The sequence below is a fragment of the Triticum aestivum genome, chromosome 4A, assembly GCF_018294505.1.
Source record: "Triticum aestivum cultivar Chinese Spring chromosome 4A, IWGSC CS RefSeq v2.1, whole genome shotgun sequence".
NCBI classification, from domain to species: domain Eukaryota; kingdom Viridiplantae; phylum Streptophyta; class Magnoliopsida; order Poales; family Poaceae; genus Triticum; species Triticum aestivum.
The window spans coordinates 83,356,491-83,368,465 of record NC_057803.1 but is presented as its reverse complement, the minus strand read 5'-3'; the positions used below and the strand labels follow the sequence as shown (position 1 = coordinate 83,368,465).

General features: G+C 47.2%; 2 protein-coding genes across 2 annotated transcripts in view; one reads left to right on the top strand and one right to left on the bottom strand.

The window, feature by feature from the left end:
* Positions 1 to 5,257: 5,257 nt before the first annotated feature.
* LOC123085285 (uncharacterized) lies at positions 5,258 to 10,162 on the top strand. Its single transcript, XM_044506905.1, has 5 exons — positions 5,258 to 5,874; positions 8,764 to 9,066; positions 9,160 to 9,378; positions 9,459 to 9,593; positions 9,683 to 10,162. The coding sequence occupies exons 1-5, from the start codon at positions 5,563 to 5,565 to the stop codon at positions 9,908 to 9,910; spliced, it is 1,197 nt and encodes a 398-aa protein (XP_044362840.1). The 5' UTR covers positions 5,258 to 5,562; the 3' UTR covers positions 9,911 to 10,162.
* Positions 10,163 to 10,304: 142 nt separating this feature from the next.
* LOC123085286 (high mobility group nucleosome-binding domain-containing protein 5) overlaps positions 10,305 to 11,975 on the bottom strand; it is a 4,936-nt gene continuing 3,265 nt past the window's right edge. The window contains exon 6 of the mRNA XM_044506906.1: positions 10,305 to 10,971. Within this exon, the coding sequence (XP_044362841.1) occupies positions 10,587 to 10,971 (385 nt within the window). The 3' untranslated portion in view covers positions 10,305 to 10,586. The remainder of the gene's footprint in view (positions 10,972 to 11,975) is intronic.

The following is an 11,975-nucleotide window of genomic DNA, read 5'->3' as shown; positions in this document are numbered from 1 at the left end:
GCCGCCGCGGGCCACCCCCTCCGCCGGGCCAGAGCAAGCTCCACCGCCGCCCGGTCCTCTCCACCGACCCTGGCCTTCTTCCCCATCGGATCCGGCGAGCAGCTACAGTAAATCCGGCGACCTCGGTTCCCGTGCCCGATCTGGATCTAGATCTAAGAATATCCCGGTTGACTTTCTCCTCCCGAAACCCTAATTTTTATGCAAACTTTGACCTGTCGTAACTTTGCGTCCGTAGCTCCGATTTGGGCATATAATATATCAAAATGTTCGCCTCGACGAGTAAATCATTCAATTCCATTGCATCATTTTCATTTGAGCTCATATTGATGCCCAAAATGCTGTTAGAAGGAGGCTTCGTGAGTTAATTGTCAGATCTGCTAGTTCATCTTAGACTTTTGTCATTTTTGCCATGATTAATGTGTGCATGCTATGCCTGTGAGTCCTTCATATGTTTTGTTAAGCATTTTGTCTTCTTTCCAGATGTGCATCCCATGCATTTCTAGGATGTGTGTGGTGACTTGTGCAAGCTTGCAAAGTGAGGCACCCGGGAAATCTGTTTTCAGAGACTTAGTTGTTTTCACCAAGTCTGGGATTATTTAGTTCATGATGCCATATGTTCAGCTTGTTTTCTAGTGATCCGTGCCTCTTTTGAGGATGATCAGTAAAGAAGTTTTGTTAATCATGTTATGCTCTATCCATCCATGTCTTTGTTTGCAATTATGGAGCACCCTAGCTTGAGTCAATCGAGCTCTACTTTTGCTTCATGGTGAATCTGGGCAGTTCGTCAACTTGTTTGCGATTTTGCCGATGTTATTGTAGTTGATCCGTGCATGCTATGCCATTGTTCTTGCCATGTCTAGCTTGTATTTTGTGCCTTTTTGATGGATGTATGCCTGCCTTGCCATTACTTGCACCGTGGTGAGTGCATCGACCTTGTTTACATGCCTTCGTGAGTTATATTTCAGCATGTCTCAGTTTTCACTAAGTCTGAAAATTGATTGTGTTTTAGCTATGTTCGTGTGCCCGTTAGTATATTTTGTGAACCCTTTTGGCCCCAAGTAACTTTGGGTCTTTTGTTAAGCTTGTTGAGTAGCTCCATGTCATGTTCTTACTTGTCTTAATCAGGTCATGTATCATGTTGTTTTGCTGCTCCGAAGAGGGCTTCGTGATCTGAAATTTCAGACGAGTGTTAATTTCACTAAGTCTGGAATCTGTTTTGCATTTGCGTTTTTGCCATGCTTGTTTGAACCTCTTCATGGATGAATTGGCTGTGGCTCAGTGCTAGTCTTTTGTTAAGCATCTTGTGTGCATCCCTGCCATGTATTTTTTTGTCATGTTTGGTGGCTGTAGCATGTTGGTTGCATTGCATTTAGATGCCTACTTGCCGTAAATCGCAGACCGGTGTCGATCTTAAAACGCTTGCCATTTCCAAACCGTAACTCCGATTCCGGCGTTCTTTATATTGTTTTCAAGCGATTTCATCTCATCTTTCCAGTGGCACCCTTGGAATTCCTAGTTGAGGCCAGGTCCATGCATTTCCTGTCATATCTTGCATTTTGCATCCCGCATCGCACCCCGCATAGCATATCATCATTTCATCTTATTGCTTGGTCTTGCACGTGGTTGATTGTATCCTTGTTGCTTGTTTGTCTTGTTGGGTAGAGCCAGGAGACGAGTTCGCTGCCGAGGAGCCCGTTGACTTTGCTTGTGAGGATCCAGTCAACTCTGACAACTGTGCAGGCAAGATGATCATACCCTCGAAATCACTACTATCTTTGCTATGCTAGTTTGCTCGCTCTTTGCTATGCCAATGCTACGATGCCTACCTTTTGCTTGTCAGCCTCCCAATTGCCATGTCAAACCTCTAACCCACCTTGTCCTAGCAACCGTTGATTGGCTATGTTACCGCTTCGCTCAGCCCCTCTTATAGCGTTGCTAGTTGCAGGTGAAGATTGGAGCTGTTTCTTGTTGGAACATTTATTTACTTGTTGGGATATCATTTTATCGCTATGTTATCTTAATGCATCTATATACTTGGTAAAGGGTGGAAGGCTCGGCCTCTCGCCTAGTGTTTTGTTCCACTCTTGCCGCCCTAGTTTCCGTCATATCGGTGTTATGTTCCCGGATTTTTGTGTTCCTTACGCGGTTGGGTTATAATGGGAACCCCTTGATAGTTCGCCTTGATTAAAGCTTTTCCAGCAATGCCCAACCTTGGTCTTACCATTTGCCACCTAGCCTCTTTTTCCCTCGGGTTTCCGGAGCCCGCGGGTCATCTTATTTTAAACCCCCCCGGGCCAGTGCTCCTCTGAGTGTTGGTCCAAATAGAGCCACTTGCAGCGCCACCTCGGGGCAACTTGAGGGTTGGTTTTAGTTGTACTTAGTGTTCATCTGAGTGTGCCCTGAGAAAGAGATATGTGCAGCTCCTATCGGGATTTGTCGGCACATTCGGGCGGTGTTGCTGGATTTGTTTTAACCTGTCGAAGTGTCTTGAATTACTGAGATACCGAGTCTGATCGGAACGTCTTGGGAGGAGGTCTATTCCTTCGTTGACCGTGAGAGCTTGTCATGGGCTAAGTTGGGACTCCCCTGCAGGGACTGAACTTTCGAAAGTTGTGCCCGCGGTTATGGGCAGATGGGAATTTGTTAATGTCCGGTTGTAGATAACTTGAACCTTAATTAATTAAAATGAATCAACTGAGTGTGTTACTGTGATGGCCTCTTCTCGGCGGGGTCCGGGAAGTGGACACGGTGTTGGAGTAATGCTTGCGCAGGTTGTTCCTCTAGCTTCTCGCTCGTGCTTTGCCTCCTCTTCTCGCTCTCTTTTGCGAATAAGTTAGCCACCATATATGCTAGTCGCTTGCTGCAGCTCCACTTATATTTGCCTTACCCAATCCTATAAGCTTAAATAGTCTTGATCGCGAGGGTGCGAGATTGCTGAGTCCCTGTGGCTCGCAGATACTATAACTCCAGATGCAGGTCCAGGTGATTCCGCTCCAGGTGACGAGTACGAGCTCAAGTGGGAGTTCGACGAAGACTCTCAGCGATACTACGTGTCTTTTCCTGATGATCAGTAGTGGTGCCTAATTGGGGTTTTATTGGGACCTTGTCGCATGTTGGGTTCTTTTCCATTTTGGCGCCGTAGCCGGGCCATGAGTGTTTGTATGATGGATGTTATTTATGTACTTTGATGTGACGTGGCGAGTGTAAGCCAACTATGTTTCTCCCCCTTCTATTATGCCTTACATGGGATGTTTTAATGATTGCCTAACTTGCGACATTGCTTTCAATGCGGTTATGTCTCTAAGTTGTGCCTCGACACGTGGGAGCTATAGCCGCATCGAGGGCGTTACAGTTGATTGGAGCTCTTTGTCTACGGTGGTGGTGTTCTCGTGCATCTCACGTTGGTAATGGCTGCTCAAGACCCTCTCATGGTTGCCATTGTGTTGCGGCGAGCTTCGTGCTCTTGGTGTTGTCTCGGCTCATCTTTCCTCAAGATTGGCGCAAGATGCCTTTCAAACTTGCTAATCGTTCTTATTTCCTGTGGCGGAGCCCCAGTCAAGGTTCGTGTCTCTCGGATGACACTCGTTGATTGTGGATGCTCCTGAGTTGTGCCATGGGGGCTGATATGCTCGCCGATGCGTTCGGCTATTTGCAAAGTCATGTATTGTGATCTTCCGACGACACCCCACATCTACTTGCGTCTCTCGTGGTGATGGTCTTATGCCTACTAGCTTGGTCGTGCCTTGTACGGTTTTCGGCCCGGTTTTTCTTATAAATGGGTCAATTTGTTCAGGTTTTCGATCCGATTTTCCTTATAAACTGGATCACTCCTCTGGCATTTTTGGCCACTTTGAATAATATATTCGGGTGGAAGAACTCCTCCCCCGGTGATTCTCAAAAAAAAAGAAGGGGTAAAAGGGAGCAAGCTAAAATTGCTTTAAAAAATATCAGAGAAATTTGAAAAAGAAAACCAGGATTTTAGATATCAAGCTTGGTGTCCAATCTATTTTCATGTGAAATTTCGCAAAATAATACCAGGAAATGTATCCGTGGCAAAAAAGACAAAAAAATCATATGTAAAGAAAAAACTGTCTGGGTGAATTTTAGTTTGGACTGTATTTCGTCCGCCACGGATAGTTTTCTGGTATTTTTTTCACGAAACTTCACACGTGAACAAATTGGCGCTCAAGTTTGATATCCCCAAATTCCAAAAAAAAAATGTATTTTTAAAATTTAGTATTCGTATAGGGGTGTGGAGCATCCAACAGCTCCCGTGTATTTCCCCTTTACTAATCTATACATAAATAGCAGAACTCGCTGCGCATAAAACATGTCTAGAGAGGTTGGTTGCCTTAATAAAACTAGTGCATCTACGAGGCCACACTAGGTTCGTAAGAAAGGCCAGTAGTATCTTTTTGGCCCTTGCTTAGAAGCTACTGTAAATGATCTCGAGCAGATGCCGATTGCTAAAGCAGGGGAAATGCCAAGAGAGGTCGACACGTTCTTTTTCCTAGCTAGCTCGATCCTTTGTCAAAGGCCTCGTTATCCCGCCCAAGGAAAACTCCTCCTTTTGCAGCTGCGCACAGCCAAGCCACAGGTCGACACCGGTCGTCGTCGCTTTTGGCCAGCATGCCCGGCCACGACGATGGAGACCCGCACCGACCATGACATATGCCTTCTCCCACCGGAGAAGAAGGAGCCACATCCAAACAAAAAGCTCTCTCCATCCATCCTTTCTTTCAATCTATCTATCTATCTAGCTCAGAATAATAAACAAGCAAAAAGCCCGGACCGTTTCACATGTAAATGCTACTCCCTCCGTTCATAAATGAGTGAATAAACACATTAAAATATGTTTATATACATCTGATTCACAAAAAAGTTAGAACATCCATATATTTATGAACGAAGGAAGTGCTCCGTGATATTACCTCTGCTTCAAAATATTTGTTTTAGATTTTTGTAGATACAAACATATCTGAATCTGAATATACTTGTATCTAGATAATCTAAGATAAGTACTTCCTTTGTAAATAAATATAAAAGCGTTTAGATCACTGAAGTAACATTAGTGATCTAAGGGCTTTTATATTTCTTCATGAACGGATAACAATATTAATCATACGGAGATAGAGAATGCGTGCGTGACAGCCAATGGGAATATATATATATATCCTCGGCGAATTCCAACCCTGCGCTGCGCCGCGTGCGTCGTCGTCGCCGCCGCGATCCCACGGTACCGTCGCACGAGCGCGCGCGCGAGATTACGTTCGGGAAGTAGTACAAAACAATCCGCCCGGGAGAGAACAAGTGGCCGCCGCGCGTACGTGTCCGGCGCACGCGCGTTATCCAGCCGCCGACAGCGCCAAACATTTCCCCGGCCGGCCGCTTTTTATTCCCTCCCGCGTCCCTCTCCCGCGCGCACAAGCAGCAGAACCAAACGCCAAGACGCAAAGCGATCGGGAAGAGCTTCCCGATCCCGCTGTCCTGTAGCCGCGCGTGGGAAAGGGGGCCTGCAACTTTTCCTCGGTGCGGCGGCCAGTCCATCCATATATATAGCAAATGGAGAGGAGCTGGTTCGGGTGGAGGAAGGCGAAGCAGGGCGGAGGTGGCGGTGCCGGCGGCGGCGGCGGGGAGAGGGAGGAGGAGGAGGATCGGGCCAAGGTGGTGGTGGACGGGTCCGGGATACGGGAGCTGGTGGAGGACCGGGAGGCGTTCGGCATGTTCGCGGAGAGCAAGTTCCGGCAGCTCGACGCCGACGGGGACGGCCGGCTGTCCGTGCGGGAGCTGCAGCCCGCCGTGGCCGACATCGGCGCCTCGCTCGGCCTGCCCGCGCAGGGCTCCTCGCCCAACGCCGACCACATCTACTCCGAGGTACGTACGTACTATGTGGTGTGCTATGGCTGCTGCACCGGACAGATAGCTAGTCTTGGCTGGCCGCCATGATCTCGTAGCTTGAGGGGCCATGATCCGCGAGCAAGCATACGAGTTTCTGAGCTTGATGGTGTGCGTGTACTGAATTCGCCGCTTGGCACATAAAACTCCACAGCAAAGGTTTCTGTCCGAAACATTCGGTGACACCTGCATGTACTCGCGCCCAGCCCCGGCAGAATTCAGATTTTGGCTGAATTTCAGCGAAACTCCAACCGCTATTTCTGTCCTTTTGTCTAACTGAAAGGAAAATGCATGTGTTGCATGAATGCTTTTTATTTGCCACCTTGCAGTGAGTGTACTACGATGTGTTGAACTCTTTATAATAGTTGTTCAAAAATAACTGCAGAAGCAGAAAAGTTTTGTCAGACAAACAAGAAATAGTCAAAAACTGGTTAAAACAGCGGGATTACTCTAATCCACCTCAATGTGAAACACAACCTCAGTTCGTGGCAGGTGTGTGTGGGTGTATTTTTTGCTTTTTGCTCGAAAGATGTAATAGCTCTTCGGTATTTTTATCCTTTTCTTTTAAGCATGCAATGTGCTTTCGTTAATTTAACTAGCTAGATCTAAATTTTTTAACCATTTTTTTGTGTGTGGAACACCTAACAAGTACTTCCTCTGTAAACAAATATAAGAGCGTTCTTCCCTACAAATAATTGCGTTCATTCTTGCAAGGATATATACGAGAGACATCACATGCACGAGTTCTCGCAATAATATTTATCACATGTAGTGACTTCAGTTGGATACCCTGAAAAGACGACAGCAACGTTCTATGGGCCATACAGAGCCACAGGATATCGAACAAGAGGATAGAAAAGTTGTGGTTGCTGGCCGGTATACTTAGCAGACGATGATCCTACGTTTGAAGTCGAAATCCTTTTCGCTATCCAATCTCCTACACTAAAAGCTTTAGCCGACGAAGATTTTATGAATTCAATGCGGGATTCAGGTTTGCGCGCAAGTCCGTGTCGAGATGCCCTGAACCCGAGTTCAGGCACGCCATTGGTGGTTTGGGGGAAGAACCTAAAACATCACAATCAGAGCTTTTATCAGTTTTTCCTCATCCTCGTCACCTCGATCATTTACTACAAATCCTGTCAATCTCTTCCGAAATCGATGCCCGCCGATCTATCTGACTTAGCGTCGCAAAAACAAAATCTATCTAATGTTCGCATGAATGATCGTATCACAACGTGTGGTGAACAGCGATATTGATGTGCCCGTGAGGCCCTGAGTTAGTGGAATGCATTGTTCCAACTAACAACGGAGACTAGTTTATCTGAATCGGCATTGAGGGAAGGCACATGTTAAAACAGTTTTAATTTGGAAGAGGGGTGAACTGGGAGAGGTATCACTTCTGAGCCAAAATAAATAAATAGTAGGAGTATAAGATTAATTAGTCCAGCAGGTTCAGCAAAACATTTCTGTCAGCTGAAAGACCATTTCCTGCCTGAATTCACATGATCTAAGTTAGTTGCCAGGTCAAGCTTCAGACAGGATAGGCACTTGGACAGGAACATGGATGGGGACAACCCTGATTTTCAGTTCCTTCAACTTTATTTGTTCTTCCTCTAAAGATGTATGCTAAAATTAAAATTCCTTTTTCTCCAAGATAGAGACACATAAATTGCCATAAGAGAAGTCCAGAGACCGGCAACTTTTGTTTGCACTGTTCAACTTCAGACAGGATTCTCAACGGAGACTGCGCCAATTTTTCTTTCCTAAGGCTTCGTTCGTTTAATCCCACCCCCGCCAGGATCGGAGGGGTTTTGTCCCGAACCCCGTGGGTTTTACCCTCGCAGGGGTTGGATCCCCGCTTAGCTTATATGCATATTCGGTTAAACCCGGACGGGTTTATTTCCCATCCAAAACCCCCTCAAACCGCAGGGATTCCACCGGGTTTTGGGCCACGTCTCCCTCCGCGTGGAAAAAAACCACGCCTCATCTCTTCTCCTCTAGTCGTTTCGTCTCGAAAGAAAAATAAGAGGGCAAGAGCGGCGGCGGCGGCGGCGGGGGGAAGGAGCCGGAGAGACGAACTCAATCTGTCACGGACTGTGCCACCTGGGTGGGCCGTGGTGGATTGTGGGCTGGCTTTGGGCCAAAGATGGCCTGGATTGCTGCTACAAAAGACCAGGAGCTGGAACAGAGACTGGGGACGAAATCACGAACAACACGGCGGCATCCCTTCTCCTACCCTTCCCCTACCTTTCTCCTACCCCTGGCCCTCTCTCCCTTGATTCTCCTTCCTGCTGCTACTTGTACCATGGTGAATTAGCTGCCCAAATCTCTGTAATCCTGTACTCTTGAGTGATTAGTGAAGCTGGTACGTAACACAATCCTCCATTGAAGACCGACTGTTGCCTTCTACATGAACCCCCTCCCCAGCAGAAGATCCTCGGCACGACCTTCTTCTTCCATCCCGACACGAGCTCGAAGGAGATCTCGAGGTGCAGCGGTGTGAGCACGGCGGCTCCCGCAGCGACCCCCATCTCCGGCGTCCGCTCCTCCCAAAAATTCTCTTGCCACGGATAAGATTTTTGCCCTCTCCTCACCACTCTCAATTTCTATTCTGCTAGGCTTCCAGCTCATCTGCCAAGAGAGAGGTGTAAACGAACAATTATACGTAGACAGGGATTATGCAGGAAAGGATTAGTGGGGATTGGGTGACGGGGTGAGGATCACCCAAACCCTGCGTGGATTGAATCCACTAGGGGATTGGATCCACAAGAGAAGTCCAGAGACCGGCTTATTTGTTTGCTCTGCTGCTGTGCCTGAATACCACATTTCTGTTCTCTCACATGTATCGCAAACCTGATTGATGTGCAGGCAATGAGCGAGTTCGCTCATGGTCATGGGAACCAAGAGGGGGTGAGCAGGGCAGAGTTCCAGGAGGTCCTGTCCGACATTCTCCTTGGCATGGCGGCCGGGCTCAAGAAGGACCCGATCGTGATACTGCGCATCGACGGCGAGGACCTCAGGGACTTCGTGTCCAGCCCAAGGTATGAGCCGGCAGCCGCTGCCATCTTCTCACAGGTTGGGTCTGGAGATGCCCCTCTCCGGCAATGCTTGCTAGCCGCCGTCCAGCAGCTCGGCGTCGACCACGGCATGCCCCCAGCCGCTGACCCTTGGGTAAGCGAACGAATGAACACTCCTTGCCAGTCCTAGCCATTGTTCTTGTCGGATGTCTGAACATAGTACGTAAGATTTGCTTCACACTGGCAGGTGGTAGAGAACGTGGTAGAGCCGGCATTGCAGCAGCTCTCCACCGATGAGCTCGAGCAACCGGCGTCCCGGGACGTCTTCTTAGAGCAGCTGAAGAAGCTGCTGGGCAGCGTCGCGGAGCAGCTTCAGGAGCGGCACGTCATCGTTGCGCACACCGAGAACACCTTCGACGGGACCGGTGTCAGGAGGCTGCTGGGAAACAAGTTCGAGCTGGACAAGGTACACGATCAGACTAACTTGGCATTTTTCTTCAGAGAGTGATCATGAGTATTAATGGTCTATGATGGTGTATGTGCTAGCTGCTGGATTCTGTGTGGAGGGACGTGCCGGCGGAGCTCAGGAAGAAGGCGCCCAAGGACAAGGAGCACCTGCGAGTCGCACTCGATAAGATGGCCGATGCAGCAAGCTTACCACCCCATGGCTCTGTTGCTCAGGTACTGATACTAGTTTTGTTTCAGCCGGCACAGTCGAGACCGTGATGTTTACTGGAGAATGAACATGGTTTTGATTGAATGATCCGCAGGTGGACGCCGTCGTGGACGAGGCGCTCAAGGTGGCGGACGCCGGCGACGGGAAGGTGGTCGAAGAAGCGGAGTTCAAGAAGCTGCTGACGGAGGTGCTTGGGGCCGTGATGCTGCGGCTGAGCGGCGAACCGATCTTCTTCTCCACCAGCACCGTCGTCCACGAGCCGCTGTCCAGCTCGTCCGCCCTGTTGCCGTCGCCGGCGGTGGCATCACCGCCGAGCGAGTAGCAATATGCACATGAAAGGTAAATAGTATGGGAGTGGGCATAAGGCCTCTCCGTAAGCGGTGCCTGTGGTTGTGCTTTTTATCTGATCACGAGCATTCCTGCGTTGCTATGGTTGATTGGAACCTGACGGAATGCAGCGTTGCAGTTCGTCAAGTACTCTGGTTAATGTATAAGTTTGGAATAAGGCTACCAAGCCATAAAGACAAATTGTCAATGGGAAATGTTACTGCGTGCGAATGCATTGGTTGGGAGAGATGCTACGTGCGAAAGCATTATCTGTGTTCTGATGTAAGAATGGGAGAAGAAACATTCAGCTTTCATTTCCAATAATAATCAGGAAAAGAAAGTAATCTTTGTGTAGAAAATGATGCTTCAGTTTGTCAACCTCAGTAGAATTCAAAGCGAAAAGAAAAACACGAATCACTACGCAAGTACTGCAAGACATGTCAATAGTTTCGTAAGGTTCACGATGGATAACATGAATCTACGCAAGCACTGGAAGACATGGAGTCATCGCACCGCTTCACACCTCAATAGTTTTGTTCCAGAAGTTCATACGCATCACAGCGTCAGTGCACGGAATAAGGAAAAGTCTCACCGTTTCCTAAGGTTATACTGATCTAGTACAAAGTCAATGGTAACACAAAGGACACATGCCTTGTTTAAGGATCGGATACTTAGCTAGAGATCTTTTGCTTCTTGGGCTTCTTAGGCATGACAAAGTCATCATCGTCGTCGTCATCTGTGTCGCTAGATGCCTTCTTTCTCTTTTGTGCTGTGGTTTTTCCCTTTGTGGCTGAGTTGGTTTCGACAAAGTCGTCGTCCTCGTCGTCATCAGTGTTGCTAGATGCCCTCTTCTTTTGCGCTGTGGTTTTTCCCTTTGTACCTGAGTTGGTTTTCTTATCGCCTAACAGCAGTACCTTCTTGGTTGGAGAACTTGCCCTTCTCTGTGTAGAAGGCGTTTTGACCGGTGATCTCAGTTTCAGAACCTGTTTCTGACCCTGTTTCCTCGCAAAGACCTCTGTAGCCACATCCAGCGGTAGCAAACCCCATTCCATCAACCTGTACATCCAAACAGTTACTTGCTTACATCAGAGGAACTATTAGTGTATGCATAAAATGTATAAACCAGACATGAATAAATAACACTTTCAACACACAAGCTACAAGTAATTACTACCAGAATGAAATATTATGCTAGTGTATGATTCGGTCAGGAGCAACTAGTAAGTGGAAATCTAACTAAAAACAAGCGAGGTTTATTAGTAATTGATGATGAAACAAGGTCACATCTCTGACTCATGGACCTCATGTTTACCCAAGAAAAGTGGACCTCGGCTGCAAGCAGAACTTGTTTCATAACAACAATTGAGAGGTATAAGGCAGAAGCATACAACCTACACAAACGACACTCACACCACCAAGCTGTTTTATAGCTCAACAGTAATGTGTGCTATAAATGTTCTTATATGGAACCTGCACCAGGCCACCAACCAGTTTTTGGAAAACACTACTAAGCCAGGATTTTATTATCATCATAAGCAAATAACCATTTAGATTCTGTGGCTGACCTTCAATATTTAACACCATAGATCAGTGGAGATTAAAAATACTGGTGCTTTCAAGTTTTAACTGAACTTGGTTCGCCTTTGATATTGCATTAATCTACCAGCAGCCGATCATAATAGCTTCATGTTAGTTCAGCAGTGCAAGACGCAATGATCACTTCATTGTGTTCAGAAATAGTTTAACAATTTCAGATTACTGATGTTCCACAAACACAGAATTGCATTATCAGTCGAGCACAGTGGTACAAGTAACGCTGGCTATACTGTAGTTCAGTATTTATCAAATTTAGAGAACATGTATACAAATACCAATGTGTTTTGATTTATATCTCGTTTCCCAGCTTCTGAAAGGAACTCTAACCCATCCCAAAAAAATCCTTACCTACCAAAAATTTGCCACCGTTGGGAGTTAGACCCATCTAACTCATCCCCAATACCCCTTCTAACTACCAAGAAATTTTTGGAAGCTCCCCCAAAAAAACAGCTTTGGGAGGTTTT